At 31.5% G+C, this 18,910-nt stretch overlaps 1 protein-coding gene across 3 annotated transcripts in view; it reads left to right on the top strand.

Moving 5' to 3' along the window:
- The window catches only part of LOC136082228 (dynein regulatory complex protein 11-like), a 96,215-nt gene extending 90,214 nt beyond the window's left edge, over window positions 1-6,001 (top strand). For all 3 annotated transcript variants that reach the window (XM_065800787.1, XM_065800788.1, XM_065800789.1), the window contains one exon: window positions 5,606-6,001. In XM_065800787.1, coding sequence (XP_065656859.1) covers window positions 5,606-5,716 — 111 coding nt within the window. In that variant the 3' untranslated portion in view covers window positions 5,717-6,001. The remainder of the gene's footprint in view (window positions 1-5,605) is intronic.
- Window positions 6,002-18,910: the final 12,909 nt, after the last annotated feature.

The following is an 18,910-nucleotide window of genomic DNA, read 5'->3' as shown; positions in this document are numbered from 1 at the left end:
AATGTATGTTATGGCAAGTAGTTTGTAGCTGTCATAAAAAATGCAAGCCATTTGTAATCTCATAATCGATGAATGCTGAACTCTACAAGAAGGAGTGCCTGGAAACTTTTATAAAATCTCATAATGTTCCTTTAAGGTTTTGGCCTGATTTAGCAAGTTGTCACTATGCTAAAGCAACAAGAAATTAGTACCATAAAATAGCCATGAAATTATACCTAAACAACTCACAACCACCTAATCACAACCCACCAAATTGTCCACAAATACATCTTTAAGAAAAATTTTGGGCTCTAAGTTGTTTGTAAGTTGTTGGTAAGTTGTAAGTAAGCTTCTGCATTACGAAGATTTTACTTCGAAAAAATTCGAGAATCGAAGTATTTTCCGAACTTCGAATTTCGAAGTTTAAAAATATGGACTTCGAAAACACAGAATTTGATTTTTTTGAAGTTGAACAAAATGGTCTTTATAATTGCATATACAATCAAAGTATTTCGAAGTAATGAAATTCGAATTTTAAATTTTCGAAGTTTATATTTATAGTTCAATTTTTTTTCAAAGTTTTTTTAATTAAAAGTTTGCTATTTTTTACTTATCGCACATTGTATATAATTTTGAAATATTTTTGTTTCGTAAATAATTTTTAAATTAAAGTTAATATCAAGGTTGGCAACGGTTGGAGCGGTGTTTTTTACAAATGAGTAGCCGTTGGTATCAATTTTGTTTACCATTTCATTGGAGTGATTTATATATATATATATATATATATATATATATATATATATATATATATATATATATATATATATATATATTAAATTTAATTAGGAGTTTTTCGAGTTTTACTGTAATATTGTTTGTTTAACCAATGAAAAGAAATTAGTAAAATGTTCAACTTTGTTTTTAAAGTACAATCAAAGTATTTCGAAGTAATGAAATTCGAATTTTAATTTTTCGAAGTTTATATTTTCAAAGTTAAATAAATGTTTAGCAGATAGTATGGTTTGTTGAGCACTAATTTATAGTTCTAGATTTAGTAAATACAAGTTTTTAACAAAAACAATAATTTACGACTTTAGCTGATTAAATATCAGAGTAAATAAACAAATATTCAATATATTATCACGAAACATTTAGCTGTGCAACTTGAAAAAAAACCTCTCTACAAGTTGAAAAATGGCTCCTTCAACAAAATCATTGTGGAAAGAGTTTGAAAAAATAAAGGCTCCTGATGACGCACCTCCAGGTGAGCGTGATTCTTCTGGAAAGTGTAAGTAATGCGGAAGGATTCTAAAAATGAAAAACTCATCAACTGGCGCTTTAAGGTCTCATTTAAAGTGTCACAAAGGAATTCTTGCAAGAGTGGTAGCCTCTGAGCTAGCAGAAACTGAGCAAGATGACGCGAATTCACTGGAACTTCACCAAGCTTTGGTTGATGTGGACGAATATGAAAAGAACCGTGGCAGTAAGAAAATTTAAAATACAGGCAGCCCTTGTTATGTGCGATCTTCTTATTTAGCTTTAGATGCTCATAAATAAAGTTTAACCGTTTCAATTTAATTTTTTTCAGATTTCATCAACAGTCCATCAAACAACACTCTTCTGAAAACATACAAACAGAAGAAGTTGTTGCCAGCCCAACCCACACCTAACAATTCAATTGTTGGATACTTTCAGCCCAAAGTTTCAATTTTTGAAAAGCGCCAACTTGACTATGATTTCGACCTACTTGAGCAGTTGGTGAGCTGTTCCCTCTCATTCAACATTGTTGAGACAGAAGGATTCAAAAAGTATGCGACCAAAAGGGAACCCAGGATGACGGTCAAGTCTGCAACAACTTTTTCAAGGTGTGTGTGTGTAAAATTCTTTCCTAGTACAGCATGCAGCTGTCAAAAATAAGTACCTTCTGTAAAAACGTTTGCATGGATAACTGAAATTTGAATTGAAACTCTGGCATTATATATATTTAATTGGTTATTATTATTTTATTTTTTAGGCAAAAACTCCCATTGCTTTACGGACAGGTAAAGCAATACATTTCTGAGGAATTGGCTAGAGAACTCAATGACTGTGAAGGCATTGGGGCTTCAACAGACATGTGGACAAGCAGAAACAACGATTTTTAAATATCTGTAACACATCATTTCATCAACAAAAACTTTGAACCAAAAAAGTTTGTTCTTGCTTGCCAGCCATTTAGTGGCCAACATACAGCTGCAGCCTTAGCCAAAGCCTTGGATAAGATATGCAAACCTTTCTTTTCTCAGAGCCAGCACTCAAAGGATTGATGTGCACGATTCAGCAGCTAATATAAAGGCTGTAATTCCGAAGACAGTAGAGATTACAGACTCTCTGCTTTGCGCTGATCACTTGATTAACTTAATGCTGCAAAAAGCCAACGAAAAGAAAATTTTTAAGTCTTCAAGCCACAATGGGGCGTCCCAATCTTTTAAGGAAGACGACAACGACATTTACAAGGCAATCAAAAAGCCCAGGATCTCTATGCAAAGGTTCACAGAAGTTCAAATTGTCAAAATGACATCAAAAAAAAGTGTCAAGAAAATGAAGGTAATATTAATAATATTTTGGTCTAATATTTAAACTTTTAATTTAATAAAAGTATTTGGTAAAAATTAACATTATACATCTCATAAACACTGAAATATTGTCCACCCCTTCCTCCTCCTCACACATGCAAATAATTGTGACACTTAATTTTTTGTTTTTCTATTTTTAGTTTCTTACGTCAAGATTATCACACACTGCTTAACTAGATGGAACTCGAAGTCCATGATGATCACCTCGGGATGACATCAGCAAATTCACAGTAAATGTGAATTTGCTGATGTCATCCCGTCAAAGAGTCAGTTTTTACTTTTGGCGGAAGTTCAACCCATCATGGATTCATTGGAATCATGGAAAAGTCAGCAAGGCCTTTTCTGCTGACAAGCATCCTACACTTCATCTTGCCTGCAGCCAACTGGTCAACCTTCAGATGAAGCTAAACTCTATTGCTCAATCAGACATACAATCTGCCACAAAAGACTTTGTCCAAATTCTGACTGGTGAGCTGAATAGGCGATTTCCAAACAGTGGAACAAAGAATCACTACCATGCCATGGGAAATTTTCTCCACCCCTTCTTCAAGGGTGCATTGGTGAAAAAGTATGGTGATTTGGAAGGGCTCAAGGACAGGTTGGTGAATGAGCATCCAAGTCATCAAGAATTTTTGTCCCAAATTAGGAATGCTTCCCTTAATCTGACAGGGTCTGGCTTTGACCTTGACGAAGCTGAAAAAATGGCATTAGAAATGTCTGGAGAAGAAATTCTGTTCAGGGATGGAAAGTCAAAAATTGAAATTGAGTTAGACACATACAAAGGTCTCCCTCGTCCCGATTCTTCAAACACTGATATCCTCAATTGGTGGGAAGCCAATGCAAAAAATGATTCCACTACTTTCCCAAGTTGCAAGAAAATACTTGGCCATTCCTTTAACTTCTGCATCAAGTGAAAGGGTTTTCTCAGCTGCAGGCAGTGTGGTCACTGATTCAAGAACAAAATTGGATCCCCAAAATGTTGACAAAATTGTTTACCTCAAGACCAACATTGGAAAGATGAATAATGCACGATCTGCTTTGACAATTGAAACAGCAGAAGAGGAAACAAAAAGGAAATCCAAGACCTACCAAAAAGATCAATCTGCTGTCACTCCACTACGACAAAACAAGAGGATCCGAACAAACAGTGGTTCCATTGATATTTCTGATGATTAAACTTAATTTGTACATCTGTAAATTGTAATACAAATCAATTACAAGCAATAATAGTTGTTACAAAGAATAAAATCTAAAAAAAGTTTTATACATTTACTTTTCTGTTTTGCATAATTTTTACACTCTTAAATCCATTAAAAATGGTCTAAAACTGGGTTTGATATACATCAGGAAAATTTCGGAATACTTCGAAAAAAATTTAAAATATTTCGGAAAAAAATTCAAACATTTTCGAAGTCCGAATTTGCTTTGATTGACTTCGAAACTTTGACTTCGATTTTCGTAGTTACAAATGTACACTTCGAAACTTCGACTTCGAAAGACTTCGTCACCTGTAATGCAGAAACTTAGTTGTAAGCTTGTAAGTTTAAGTTAAATAACACACAAAGTAAATAAATAAATAATAATAATACAAATAAGCCAAAAGTTCCTAGTCTTGCTCGAGGAAAGGAGATCGAATTATTTAAAATATGTCAATATTTTGTTTGTGATATATGTATTTATATATCACGATTCATACCTAAGGAATTAGGTATGAATTGTTTTCAATTGTTCGCAGTTTCCTCCTCGTATTTTTGCGCTATTATTCTAAAAACATTCGCTTTAATTTTTCAGAAAAAGAAGAAAAAAACAAAGAAAAATAAAAAAAAGATTGCTGTCCAATGCTAAACGCTCAATTGATGTAGCGGCACTCCTTTTCTGCAGCAGACTATAAGTTAGTCAATGTATGTACTGGTAAGATGGGCATAAAATACTAAAGCCAGTATAAAAAAATACCATAATTTTTGTAGTTTATTTGTATATATATGGAAAAATATATAAATTTTTTATGTATACTCCTATGGTAGTTCTTAGCAGTCCAAAAATACAAAAAATTTTAATTTTTGTACATATAAAGGGGGCGGGCTCACTTAGAAATATTTCAAAAATACTATTATTTTTATTTTTGTTGTCTGATATATCTAATTTTAAATTATGTTTTGTTTTTTTGTGAAAGATGATGGAAATGGAAAGCTAATTTTTCCAAACATTTCCTCAGTTAATACAGCTTTATGTACACTTGGCGATTTTTTTACATTTCAATATGCAGAAAAAAGCGGTTATCTATCAAAAATGTTTACCATATGTCTTTTAGGAGGTGAAGAAAAATTAGCATAAATCAGATATTATTTTTGTTAATACTGACAAGCATATCAGGTGTTAATTATATTAAAATGCTTTTAATTTTTAATTTCAAGTTGACTTCAAGTAACGTAAGCTTTGTAATTTCAAAAATTGGTTCTGAAAGAAAAATGTGTTCCTGAAAGTTTTTCTTTCATATATTAAATATGACATTATACGAGATGGAATGGCTGAAATCAGTTTATCAAACTGGGACATATTTCCTGGTTATACTGGATTTAAAAATTATGTCACTAGTCTTCTTGTTGTAAATGACAGTGTAAAATGTGCTATTAAACTTTATCAAGACTTGATCGAAACTTGATCTGAGAATTCAAAATTTCAGACAGCAGATAAAAAATCTTGGCTGATAGCTTTGAAATAACTTTACTTTTAAAAAAAACAATTTAAAAAAATGTTTTTTATTGAAAATATGTAGAAAATATTTTTTCCACCCCTTCCTTACTTTCCAAATATACGCAGCATGTATTCGAATTAGTAGGACTGACCGTTCCTATCATTTATTGCAACAAAAAAAACAACTAAAATCAAATATATCAGGCAACAAAATAACCCTTACGGTATTTTTTAAATATTTTTAAGTGACCCTGCTCTATTCATTTGCACAAAAATTTTATAACACGCAGAGTAAGTATATACTTTTTTCACTTCAGATATGGTACGCAAAAACGCCTCTTGGAAAAAAACGTGCGAAACGAGGTAAAGAAAATGAAGATAAGAAACAAGCTAAAGGAAAGAACGATAAGAAAAAGAAAAAGAAATAATAGTTCATTATAGATATCGAACTTTAGCATAGCTGGCCCTGATTTTTCTGACAGGTGTTAAAAGTTGCATAGCTAGCCCGCATCAAGTTTAAAATGTGTTTTATGTATATAAAAATTTAACTGGGTAGTTTAACAAATTTCGGCAGGTTTTTAATTTATATTATGGAACGAAACAGTTTTCTATTATTATTTGTTTTAATCGAAAAAACAAATTTTAATTATTGTTTTTTAATCTATATTATATGCAACATAATTATGATATCCAATGATAAGATGCTATCAAAATCTTTGTATTTATTTCAGCCAGAGTAAAATAATTGTAGTCGAAAGTAATTTTAGTAGAGTAAAACCGGGTCAAACCGCACACCATATCATAACTAAACGGATATGGCTATAAAAAAATAAAAAGAGATTCAAATACAGAACTATCTCCGCTCTTTGAATTGATAAAATTATATGTTGATTCGACTTCTTTTTTTTCTTGTTTTATACAACTTTAACGGGGAGTCAAAAATTTTTATATTTTTTATCGTTGCGAACAAATAGCGCTTGAACCGAAACTGATATGAAAAATATTTTTAGCACTATCTTGTTGGAAATTTAATTTTAATTCTGATAGTATAATTTTTATACAGCTAGAACAAAAAGTTAAATAAAAAAGTGAAAAAAGAAAAAAAAAATTTCTGATAAAACCGCACACTCGAATAATTACTTAGTTTAGTTTTTCGCAAGTGACTAAGCGCCTATCTTTATCTAATTAACTTAGTGTTAATTCCGGTTTAATTAAAAATGAACCATAATATTATTTGTCAATATAATCGTCTCTCACTCATTAAAAACCAATTATTATATTATTTCTCAATATAATCATCACTCGATTCGATTCAAATAAAATAAATGCATAACGGGTGATGCGGAAGTTATCGGACAAATCCTAATATTTGAGCATAATAATTAGTTTTTGTGGTTTTACGCGTAAGCATAAACCACAAAAACTAATTATTATTATGTTCTATAAAATATAAACTTTATTATTTGAAACACAATTATTCAAAATGAGGTTAAATGCAGCTGAACGAGAATCTTTTCGAAAGCGACTAAAAATGTTTTTGTAAATAAACCTAATATAAAAAAAAGAAATCGTAAATCATTTTGAAAAGGAAGGATTTGCTCGAAGTCCAATATATGATAACCTAAAAAGATTTGAAACTGTTCAATCGTTTTCTGATAGAAAGCACCCTGGTCGTCCGACATCCTGGACTAGAGAAAAGATAGCCGAATTAACGAGACTTGTCGACAATCAAAAAGGGGTCAGTCAGAGGAAAATAGGTATTAAATTCGGTGTAAATCAATCGACAATTGGTCGTCAGTTAAAAAAAATAAATATTAAATATAGAAAACGTGAAAAGACTCCAAAATACACTATAGAACAACAAATAAAGGCAAAGAAAAGAAGCAGGAAACTAGTTAACCAACTCTATAACAGAAAATCGCTTCTAGTCATCGATGACGAAAAATACTTTTGTTTTGTAGGGGACAACATGCCTGGAAATTCTGGATACTACACAAACAACAAAAAGATATGCCCAGAAAGTGTTCGTTTTATAGAAAAAGAGAAATTTCCAAAAAAATTATTAATGTGGATATCTGACCGTGGTATGTCCGAGCTATTGTTTCGCACTTCCAAGGCTGTAGCGATCAATTCATCAATCTATATTAATGAATGTTTAGAAAATAGACTTCTTCCATTTATTCACAAGTATCATGGAGACTTTAACTATTTATTTTGGCCAGATTTAGCAAGTTCTCATTAGTCTAAAGATTCTCTAAATTGGATGGATCAATATGTCTATTACGTTGATAAAGAATCCAATCCCCCAAATGTGCCTCAAGCACGACCAATTGAAAATTTTTGGGGACATTTGGCACAGAAGGTTTACGAGGGAGATTAGCAAGCTTCAACAGAGCAAGTTTTGATTGATCGCATTAAAACTAAAACTACAAGAAATTGATTTAAACTTTTTACAGTCGCATTTGAAAGGCGTCAGAGCAAAATTGAGATCAATTGCAGATGGTGGTGTTCTTTCATATAAAAAATAATATATTTTTATTAAAAGATAAATGCTTTATTTAAAAAATATATAATAGTAGTTTGTTTTTTTATTTATAAGTAAGTCATTGACGTTTTTATTTTGTCCGATAACTTCCGCATCACCAAGAAAGACGATACACTAGCCGCATTAACTGATATGAAAGAAAATAAGACATCTCTGAGAAAAGCTGCATTCAAACATGGCGTTCGAGCCTCAAAGATCGCAAAAATAACAACAACGAAAGCTTTCATGGCACAGGTACAACAAAGATACTCTCAAATGAAACCGAAAAATTAATGGTGCATGCGTTCCAATTACTTGGTGACTGGAGTTATGGTTTAACCCGAAATGAAATCCTAGAATTTGTATGTGGCTACCTTAAACGCTAAGATCAATTGCACTTATTAAAAAAAGGCAAGCCTGGTAAAGACTGGTTTTATGTCTTTCTGAGGAGATTGCCTAAAGAAATTTCAACAAAAAAAGCGGATAACTTAGCATCTAAAAGAGCCGCTTTTTGTACGCTAGAAATAATTGATCGTTATTTTGAATGCGTCGCCAAGCAATATTAACAGACTGGTATAACTTCTGGGTCGCATATTTGGAATTGTAATGAAACAGGGTGATTAAGGCAAACCAACCGTAGTGTGTCGAAAAGAGACAAGACGTGCATTTAAACTTACTGGCAACAATGAAAAAATTCATTATACTGCAAACAATTGCTGCAACGCTGATGGGCATTTTGCACCACCATTTGTGATATGCAAAGCCAAAAGAAATTTTTGTCCTGACTGGGCAAGAGGTGGTCCAGTTGGCACCAAATATTCAATTTCAAAATCAGGTTGGATGGAGTACGATACCTTTATTAAATGGCTGAAAGAAGTATCTATACCCGAAACTGAGCAAATTGGTGGTATTCATATTTTAGTACTAGATGGGCATACAACTCACATAACTTTGGAAGCGGTATTGTTGTGCAAAAATCACAATATAATCTTGATTTGTCTACCAGAGCATTCTTCACATATTCTACAACCATTGGATAGAGGTGTCTATTGTCATGTCAAACAAGCATGTAAAGAAATTCTTACAAAGTATTAGAAAGACTCACAATGTAAGAATTTAGATAAACAAAATTTTCCACCGTTGCTCAAACTGCTGTACGAGATTGGTAAATGTTTTACACGCCTGCATGCAGTCACTGGTTTCCAGTACACAGGCTTATTTCTACCTAATAAAAACAACATAAATCATAAGGTATTAGCAATCACTCAAATGTTTAATCCACCTTCATCAACTGTAGCAACCTCGCAGCACCTACACCATCTTGCTCAGACACAGCTTCATCTTTTTCAACAGCCGCCGCAACACCTACACCTAGAAATCAATCGCATGTTAAGAAATTGAAGCAGTTCAACATGTCAAAACTTGGTGGAAAATTTATTACCGAAGAAAATGTGATCGAGTTCCTCAAACAATAAGATGAAGGAAAACCAACAAAGGAAGCCGTAAAAGTTGCTAAACTTAACGTAAAGCGTAGAATCTCTATGCCAAGTACTCAAATGCCTGAGCATAACAGTGTTTAGAAACCTCAGCAAAACAATAATGAAGGACAAGTACCAGCAGCCAAACGAATAAAAGTTGCAAAATGTAAAAAGTGTAGAGTACAGTTACACACAGAAATATTGCAAAGCAAGAATTCGATATGTCGGGAACGGTTGTGCAAAGAAACTTGTTTACCAAAGGAATATGTAGCTGGAACTAAACTTTTTTGTTTCAAAAAATGTAAAAACTTTTTAAAGTTTTTACATTTTTAGAAACTACCTTAAAAGGTAGTTTCTTAAATATATAAGTTGTGTTAAAAAAAAATAATAAAAGAAGTTAAAATTTAAAAAATTCAATGTTTTCTTAAGTGTGCGGTTTTATCAGAATGTCGCCTGAAACCGCACAATTTTTTTTTCTTTACATTTAATATTTTTGATAATTTTATTATTATTTTTTTAACATATATTTATACTATGTTATGTAGTTTTTATTACCCATTTAATAAAAAAAAGGTAAAATGAAAAAGAAAAAAGTTATTTAATTTTTATTGATTAGTGTGCAGTTTTACCCGGTTTTACTCTGTTTACATAAAACTTTTGTCCATAGGCCGGGAACTGCGGTAACAGTTGTGACGAATGAAATAATGTATCCTAATCAGGGCATCCTTTACTTATACAAAACTAACCTTACAATTTTCTAATATTTGTTAACAATGCATAATTAACATAACATAATAATCATAGTTAACATAACTTAACGTAATATTAGTATTTTATCAACATATGTTTTTATTTTTTTATTTTTAATAGATAACAATATTATATGAAAACATGAAACCAGTTATTTCAACAAGGATAATAAAAAAACGCATGCTGTGGACTGAGAATAACATGAAACTAGCAGTACATGCAGTTGCATTAGGTACGTCTCAACAGAAAGCAAGTGTATCATATAAAGTTCCGCGATCGACTCTGCAAACCATAATCTCTGGAAAGTCCAAAATAGGAACGAAACCAGGGAAAAAGCCAATGCTAGGTGACCTTAAAGAAAAACTAATTGATTAGACTGGCAATCGTGCCCAAATGGGAATCGGTTTTGAGAAAAAAACATTTATCACTTATGCTGCTAAGCTTGCTAAAAAACATAACATAAGTTTTAAAAATGGTCAACCTAATGAAAAGTGGTAGCAACTACTTAAAAAGAGACACGGTTGTGTTAGTCTTCGTTGTCCAGAAGTTACAGCTTCTATACGACACATGTGTATGGATAGGATAAAGGTTTCCAAATATTTTACTTCTTTAGAAGTTCTGATACAAAGTAAGAATTTACAGGACAAACCAAAATGTATGTGGAACATGGATGAAACAGGGATGCAACTAGAGTATAAACCTAGACGTGTTGTTGCCAGGAAAGGCTCAAAACATATTCAGAGTCGAATAAGTGGCAACAAGGAAACAATTACTGTTATATGTTGCATAAATGCAGCTGGTCAAGTTATACCACCTTATATAATAGGGAAAGGAAAAACTGTACGACCTCTTTTTGGTTTTGATACCAAAAATGCATACATGCAAAAAAGGCATACATCCCAAACATTTTATATAGTAAAATTTCAGATGCTGTTCCAGGTCAAAATGTATGCAACATTCCAATAATAAACAACCTTCCATTATTGTCTGATCTATCAGAAAACAGCTTTGCAATTAACTCGCTGTCTTCTACCAAACCAGTAAAAAAGAATGCAAAGCTTGAAGTTTAAGCTTCAAAGGTAGCTAGTGAAAATAGAAAAGTTGAAAAACAAAAGATTTTAAAACAAAAAAAAGAAAAACTCTGCAAAAAAGAAGCTAGATCATATATCAAACTTGAAGAAATTGACCAAGGTGAATGAAAAAAAATGATATTTTATAAAAAATATTTTTTTAGGTATTTTTGTTCATGTTAATTCATTTTAATGAGTGTATAAATAATTTAATTGAACAAGTTATCTTGATTTTATGGTGTGCTTTTTATTTTTATTTTAATTTTTTTTTTAATTTTATGATAACAAATCAATTACAATGCCCTATTCAATCAAATACAGCCAACGTCCAATTAAGATGGCCAGTATTTTGCAAAATTGTTTACCTTTAATATCTGGTTTATATATAATTTTATGTTATTTATAATCACAATAATTTTTACTTAAAACGTCAGAGCTTTTAATTCTCTAAAATTTTATATATGCTATGTAACATATACTTAAGTATTTTTCTGTAACGGGCGTTTCTTGTAAAAATGTAATTGGCGTAAGTATCCTAGTAAGTATCCTAGTAAGTACCCTAGTAAGTATCCTAGTAAGTACCCTAGTAAGTATCCTAGTAAGTACCCTAGTAAGTATCCTAGTAAGTACCCTAGTAAGTACCCTAGTAAGTATCCTAGTAAGAATCCTAGTAAGTACCCTAGTAAGTATCCTAGTAAGTACCCTAGTAAGTACCCTAGTAAGTACCCTAGTAAGTACCCTAGTAAGTACCCTAGTAAGTACCCTAGTAAGTACCCCAGTAAGTATCCTAGTAAGTACTCTAGTAAGTACCCTAGTAAGTACCCTAGTAAGTACCCCAGTAAGTATCCTAGTAAGTACCCTAGTAAGTACCCCAGTAAGTATCCTAGTAAGTACCCTAGTAAGTACCCCAGTAAGTATCCTAGTAAGTACCCTAGTAAGTACCCTAGTAAGTACCCTAGTATGTATCCTAGTAAGTACCCTAGTAAGTACCCTAGTAAGTACCCTAGTAAGTACCCTAGTAAGTACCCTAGTAAGTACCCTAGTAAGTACCCTAGTAAGTACCCTAGTAAGTACCCTAAGTAAGTATCAACTAGAGTAAGTATCGTCAATTACGCTTCGCAAATTTTAATCTTCAAACAAAACAAAAAAATAAGGAGTTTTTTTTTTTGTGTGAATAAAATCGCAGAATAATTAATTTTACCGCTTTTTTAAATTAAGAATAATTAGTATTAACGCTATTTCAACTTTGAGCATGTTTAATGAAAAATAAATAGTTCAAACGCCCTGAATCATTCTGAAAATTTTCGTTATTGCTTTGCTTTAGTGTGCTGAAAAACAAAATTAAATTCGCACAATAATTAGTTAATAATGTTCTATTTTTGAAAATAAACTTTAAATAATTATAAAACTAAAAATAGATACTGTTTAAAGTTTTCAGAATATTTCCGTGGCCCCTAATATTTTGTCTTTAGGCAAATAAAAAAAATAGTGGTTTAGCATTTAAAATACAGTTAAAGTATATTAAATTACATGGCCTAAATATTAATAACTTGAATTACTATTTTGAGTCCAAGTGTACGTGAGATGGTTTTTGGAAAAGCTGTGATGAATAATGTTTCCGAAAAAAAAAGAGACGAGGACGCATCAATTTGTTTTCAAATGTCTGTATCAAACCATCTTTTCCATAAAACTCCATCTGAAATACAAAGGCAGCTGCGTAAATATGGTACTATTGAAAAAGACCACCGAGACAACAAACCCAGCATAGAGTTGTCTTGATTAAACTTTAAAATTTGAGTGTGTAACGCAGCCACGAAGGCTATCAAAATAAAATATTTCTTCTGTTATGCATGCGTTTGTCGCCAAATGGTTGACGTGAAGAACGATGGTCCCTCACTGACTGCTTTAAACTCAGATCGTGTCTCAACGAGAAATGATCAATTGACTTTTCTAGTTGAGACACGACCTGAGTTTTCATTACCAAGATGCTTTGAAACATTCAACCTTGCATCTGAAATCAGGATATGTTTTTATTACCAAGATGCTTTGAATCATTCAACCATGCATCTGAAATCAGGATATGTTTATTCCCAATCCTTACATTATCTGTAAATGTAAAATCTGTAAGTTGCAAACGATGGAGCTAAATGTTCAATATCGCAAAGTTTCGTTTGCGTATTTTGTGGCACTATGATGTACTTTTTAGCTCAGTCTCTTTTTTCGCCAATTTCTTTTCCCTTTCGTAAAATTCGCCATTCTCAACTTTTGTTCGGCTTTGAATCTAATGTGCAAAACGAATAAATATAATATAGTTTGTAACTATTGTATTTCAAGATGTTTAATAATGTCCCTATTTTTAAAATTCTTTTTAAAATTTTTAAAAAATGAAAAAAAGAATAACCATAAATCAACTTTCCATCAGCCCAATAGTCTCGGGATGATAATCGGATGTTTTGCAAGGCTCCATATGTCTAACTTCAACAAAAAATTTTCCACGAGTTACAAAACTTGTATCCTTGGTTACAAATCCTTGGTTAAGAAGTAGAATGTGGCAAGCCTAAAATACCGGACAAAAAATCTGAATACCGGACAAAAAACAAAACGTTGAATTCAATCTGCAATTGAATTAACCTCAGCTCTTTAGCCATGTATTTGATTGCTACTACAAAATATTTCTTTCCGTTCTAAGAAGGCGATGGTTTGTTGCTAGGATTATCACGTTGACATTCAGGGCAGAATCCAACAATTTGTCTATGCATTTTGAAATCGATTTCCATCAATACTTCTCAGTTGCATTTCTGATGGTCACTGTTTGCCCAAAGTAGCAAACTTAATAAAGAAAAATTTAAAAAGCCCGTCCATTTTTTTTTGTTATTATTAGAAGTTATGTTTTATTATTAAAAGTCATTTTTGATTTATTTATTTTTTTGCTATAAATATATACGGCCAGATTGAAAAAACTTAAAATGCATTAAGTTAAGAGGTGGATTTAAACACTCGCAAAACTACTCCGATGACAGTACATTAAACTCTGAGCTATCAAAGTTTTGCATGTGTTAAAAAAACAAACCATTTTATAAATCTATTATACCAATTGAAATTAATCAACACTTTTCAAGCGGGTTCTTTAAGTAGACTCAGCTTTATACAAACAATGGCCCTGGGCCAGTCATAAATTAGAAGCCCCAAGAGGACAATTTGCGCAAAGTTTGCTCGACGCAAGTTGGTGTAAAGCCATTAAAGTCTTCAGATATATTGGGACCACGAAAATTTGTAACTTTTAGAATAAATGCAATTAATTAGACAGACCATCACTCACAGATGTGGCGCTTTTTTTGCGTTTTTGCAACCCAACTAGCCAAAAAATATGCTATTCTGCTAATTACACATTTCTTAGGGAAGCCTGGCAATTGTGAGGGTACGACCGTGCGAGTGGCGTGTTACACTGTTACTTTATCGTAAATTCACAATAAAGTAACAGTGTAACACTGTTAAATCTGAGTAACAGTGTAACACTGTGAAATCTGAATTGTAACATTAATTTTACAATTGTAAATTTTGAAATCTGAATTGTAACATGATTTCACAATTGTATGATTTTTACATAATTAAATATACATTGATTTTTATTTATTGTTTTTTTTCAATAGTTAATTGTTTGCAAATTACTATAAATGATAAATTAAATTATGGTCACATTTTGAAAATGAAATTTAAAGAAATGCACTAAATGTATATAAAACAGAAAGTGATGCAATTGTAATGTTTGGAAGGACACCTAAAAACCAACTCCAAGAATTTCTTCGAGCAACGTTTTTGGTGTGCAATCTAGTTTAAAGTTAACACCATAGATTCTTTTAAGAAATAAAATCTCATTTTCAAGTTCTTGTGAAATTTTTTTGTCATATTTGTGCAAAAAATGTTGAGCAGCCAACACAAGATCTTCGTCATTCAAGTATTTAAACTGTAATAGAAATCCAAAAAGTTAGCAAATTTCTTCTAAAGACTGAAGACGTGGCGTGAGACTAGATTGAATTGAGTCAATGATAACAAAATAAACATTGATTTTAAAATACAGCTCGGCATCATCTCGACTTGGAAAATGACGGTAAGTTAAAAACTCACATGAAACACCAATGTTTGCAACAAATTTTGGCTCGGTTAAAATCTTATCAAATTCTTCACGCTGCCTTTTAAATAGATTTTCTTTGATAGATTTTCAATGTTATCCTTTTCAACATTAAGAGTAGCAAGGCGTGCTTCAATAATTAGATTTTTCCGATGAATCATTGTGAGTAGCTTTATCCAGATAGACGACATCAAAATACATTCAAACTTGGAAATACACTTTTGAATAGCAATAAGTTCCATTTTAGCCTGGGCTGTTAAATGTAGCACCCCATGTTTATTTTAAGCCTTTCTCTTTCAAATTCAAATGTTGTGCAACTAGTTTAAGACCATCAATTCGTACTGACCATCTTGTTTTGGACATTCCATGCAACGAAACAGGAAGATTTTGTTTTAGATTTTTCCACCTTTGAGGACTGCTACTGAATAAATTGCACATTTGCTGAATTGTTCCAAAATACGTTCTGCTTCTTTGCATTATTCAGCGCATCAACAATAACAGAATTTAATGTGTTAATTCTGCAGCTAGAAAATATAGTTTGGATTTTGTTCTAACAAAACCGCAATTTCTCTTCCAGTTTTTTTTTGAGAAATTTTCAAATAAAATAAACCTTTCTTTAACTGAAAAATTTGAATCTAAAATTTTAACATAACGAATAATCAGAGTAGTTTGCTCCTTATACGAGCAATCTAGAATAGCATCAACTATTATTGAAAAATATTTTGCTTTCACAATTTCATGGAGGGTCGCTGTTTGAACATGTAAACCACAAATATCAATAAATTCGAAGAATTTATTGATATTTGTGGTTCACATGTTCAAATTGATATTTGCAAAATATCAATTTAATATTTTGCAAAATCAATTTGAACATGTGAACATGTGCTCTGGTTCTGCAAATATCAAAAATTGATATTTGCAGAACCAGAGAAAAATGATTCATTTGCAGCATTTTTGTTCAAAAGAAAACAAGGTGCACAATACAAAGATTGTTTTCAATACTTCAGCACATCCGGTCTCTTTTGCATGTTTCTTCATTTGCGAAAGTTTCATTTACTAAACGATAGGAAAATGCATGATGATTAGAGTCTTGAATAATATTATTTGGAATTTCAATGCAAGTAATCTCAAGAAAAGAGTTCTCTAAACTAGAACTGTTCTTTTTGATAATCCAAATGTCAATAAAATTAACCGAATTACTTTGATGAGTCTGATCTCTTGTCTCTTGTTCCATATCTCGAATTTTATTTGCACTTGCATCTTCCTGATGTGAGATTTCGCGTTCATCTTGTTCCTAGTTTACAATATTTAAATTTCCTGCTGGTTTTTGTTCCAAAATTGGGTCTTCTGCAATTGGAACAACTTCATTTTTAATGTAACAACTGGCACTCACACTTTGAGATTGGTTTGCTAGTTCAATTTGAACTGCATTTTATGATTTTTTTAAAAGCGAATATATTTTCTTCGAGTTGGAGTATGCTTTGTCGGCCAACTCTTTTCTCCGCCTTTTACTTGCACCACTATCAAAATTTCTCTTCATTTCAATGGTATCTGAAAATAATATTGAAATTTGAAAACATAATAAATCAATTCATCAATCAAATTTATACAAATTTATATATTGAATTATGTTTAAAAACTTTAAAAATTGTTTACCATAACAAACAAATATTACTATTCTCGAAGTTACAAAACGTAAAAAGGTTAACGTACAACACGTAACGTACAAAGGCGCAATGTATCAAGTTGAACAAAGTGATAAGAAACAGTTCAAAACAAAGTGATTTAATCCTGTTTGATGAAGTTCAACTAAAAAAGAAGAAAAAAAATGAAGCTACTATAAAGCAGAACATTAAGTCATAACTCAATAGTTTGTACGAGATAAAAATGATTGACTTGTATTAATTTGATCACGCGCCCGACGGAGGGTTAACTGCGTAATTAAATGGCGTTATCTTTATAATGTCGGATTTAGGTTTGGAAATTTGTAATTATGATAAATAATTCAATTAACTTAAGTCAACTTTAACTTCAATTATTTTTCAAATTGAGTCAACTTATTTTGAGTTAAATTATTTAGAGTAATTAGAAATATAGAATTATTATTTTGATGTTTATTTTGGTGTTTAAAAAATGTATTTTGAAAATGTGAGGCCTTAACAAAATTGGAGGCCCTGGCCATACGGCCCTTTTGGCTCCCCCTCTGATAGGGCTTCTCTCTCTTTATATATATATATATATATATATATATATATATATATATATATATATATATATATATATATATATATATATATATATCAAAAGTTCATCTGATCTACACCTTTTCAAGATGTAATTGAGAACTTGAAAGTTGTAATTAAGAAACGTAAGATGTAATTTAGAACATGAAAGATTTAATTGAGAAACGTAAGATGTAATTTAGAAGATGAAAGTTGTAATTGAAAAACTTAAGATGTAATTTAGAACATAAAAGTTGTAAATAAGAAATCGTAAGATGTAATTGAGAAGATAAAAGTTGTAATTGAGAAAAGTATAAAGAATACAAAGTTCTTTGTATTTTTAATTTTTTTGTCCTAATATACTTTGTAATTTAAGACTGGAAATAATAATATAATATCAATAAAATATAAAATGTCATAAAAAAGGCATTTGAGGTTTAGACGGTAACTGGAAAAATCCTATCGGGTGTCAATTAAAACTTTCTTTTATTTTTGTTTGTGAAAAATTCAATTGAGATTTCAGATGATTAATAAAACACAAATAATTTATTTACATAAAAATTTAAAATTTGAATTTAAACAACGTCATTAAAAATCGTTGCAATATTCAGTTAAACACCAACTTGGACGTCTTCCATATTCAAAATTGTTGCGTAATCCGTGGTCGTATGTTGTACAGCGCGTGTATCACCTCCCATTATTGTATTTTTTGCTGCAGTAACAATTCTTTCTAAATACTGCATTTGTTGTTCCATAATCCCAGCACAGAATACAGGTGGAATGCGAAAAACATTTTTAACGTTTATTTTTATTTTGGACCAGATAGTTTCCACTGGGTTTAACATTGGGCTGTAGGATCCTAATCGTACCGGTGAATTTTTAAACGCCCTTTCCAAACGAGCGTGACATGAAGCATTGTCTTTTACGACGACCAAATCCTCTAAACGATTCCCGGATGTATCCCACTGGTTAAACAAAGCCAACATCCACTCGTTACAAAAATCTGCTTTAAATAATCCTCTGCGAGTTTCCATTATGACGACATTTGTTGTTGATATAGCTGCAATCAAATGTATGTTTGCATCTTTTGAAAAAGGTATTTTCATTATTGCTCTTTTCTTCTGTTTGGCACGTCCTTGCGTATTTCTACAAAAAAGATAATAATTTGTTTCATCCGACCAAACTATCTGATGACCATTTGTGATGTGTTCATTAACGTTCCTAACATATTCAGCTCTTTTTGTTTGTTTTCATTACTATTCATTGTAGTAGGCTTCTTGTGCACTTTTTTAAATGAAAATAGTCTGCCTTCGAGGTAATTGGCAATTATGGTTGTGCTGACGCTTAAATTGTCCTAATATCCTTGTTTTAATAGCCACCAATGTCAACTATCAGTCACTTTCAATCCATGTTAGTGTTACTTTGGTTTGATCCTCGGGTAATTTTTTT

The sequence above is a fragment of the Hydra vulgaris genome, chromosome 07, assembly GCF_038396675.1.
Source record: "Hydra vulgaris chromosome 07, alternate assembly HydraT2T_AEP".
Classification (NCBI taxonomy): Eukaryota; Metazoa; Cnidaria; class Hydrozoa; order Anthoathecata; family Hydridae; genus Hydra; species Hydra vulgaris.
Note: the sequence above shows the minus strand (reverse complement) of the source record. Positions and strands in the feature narration are given on the sequence as shown.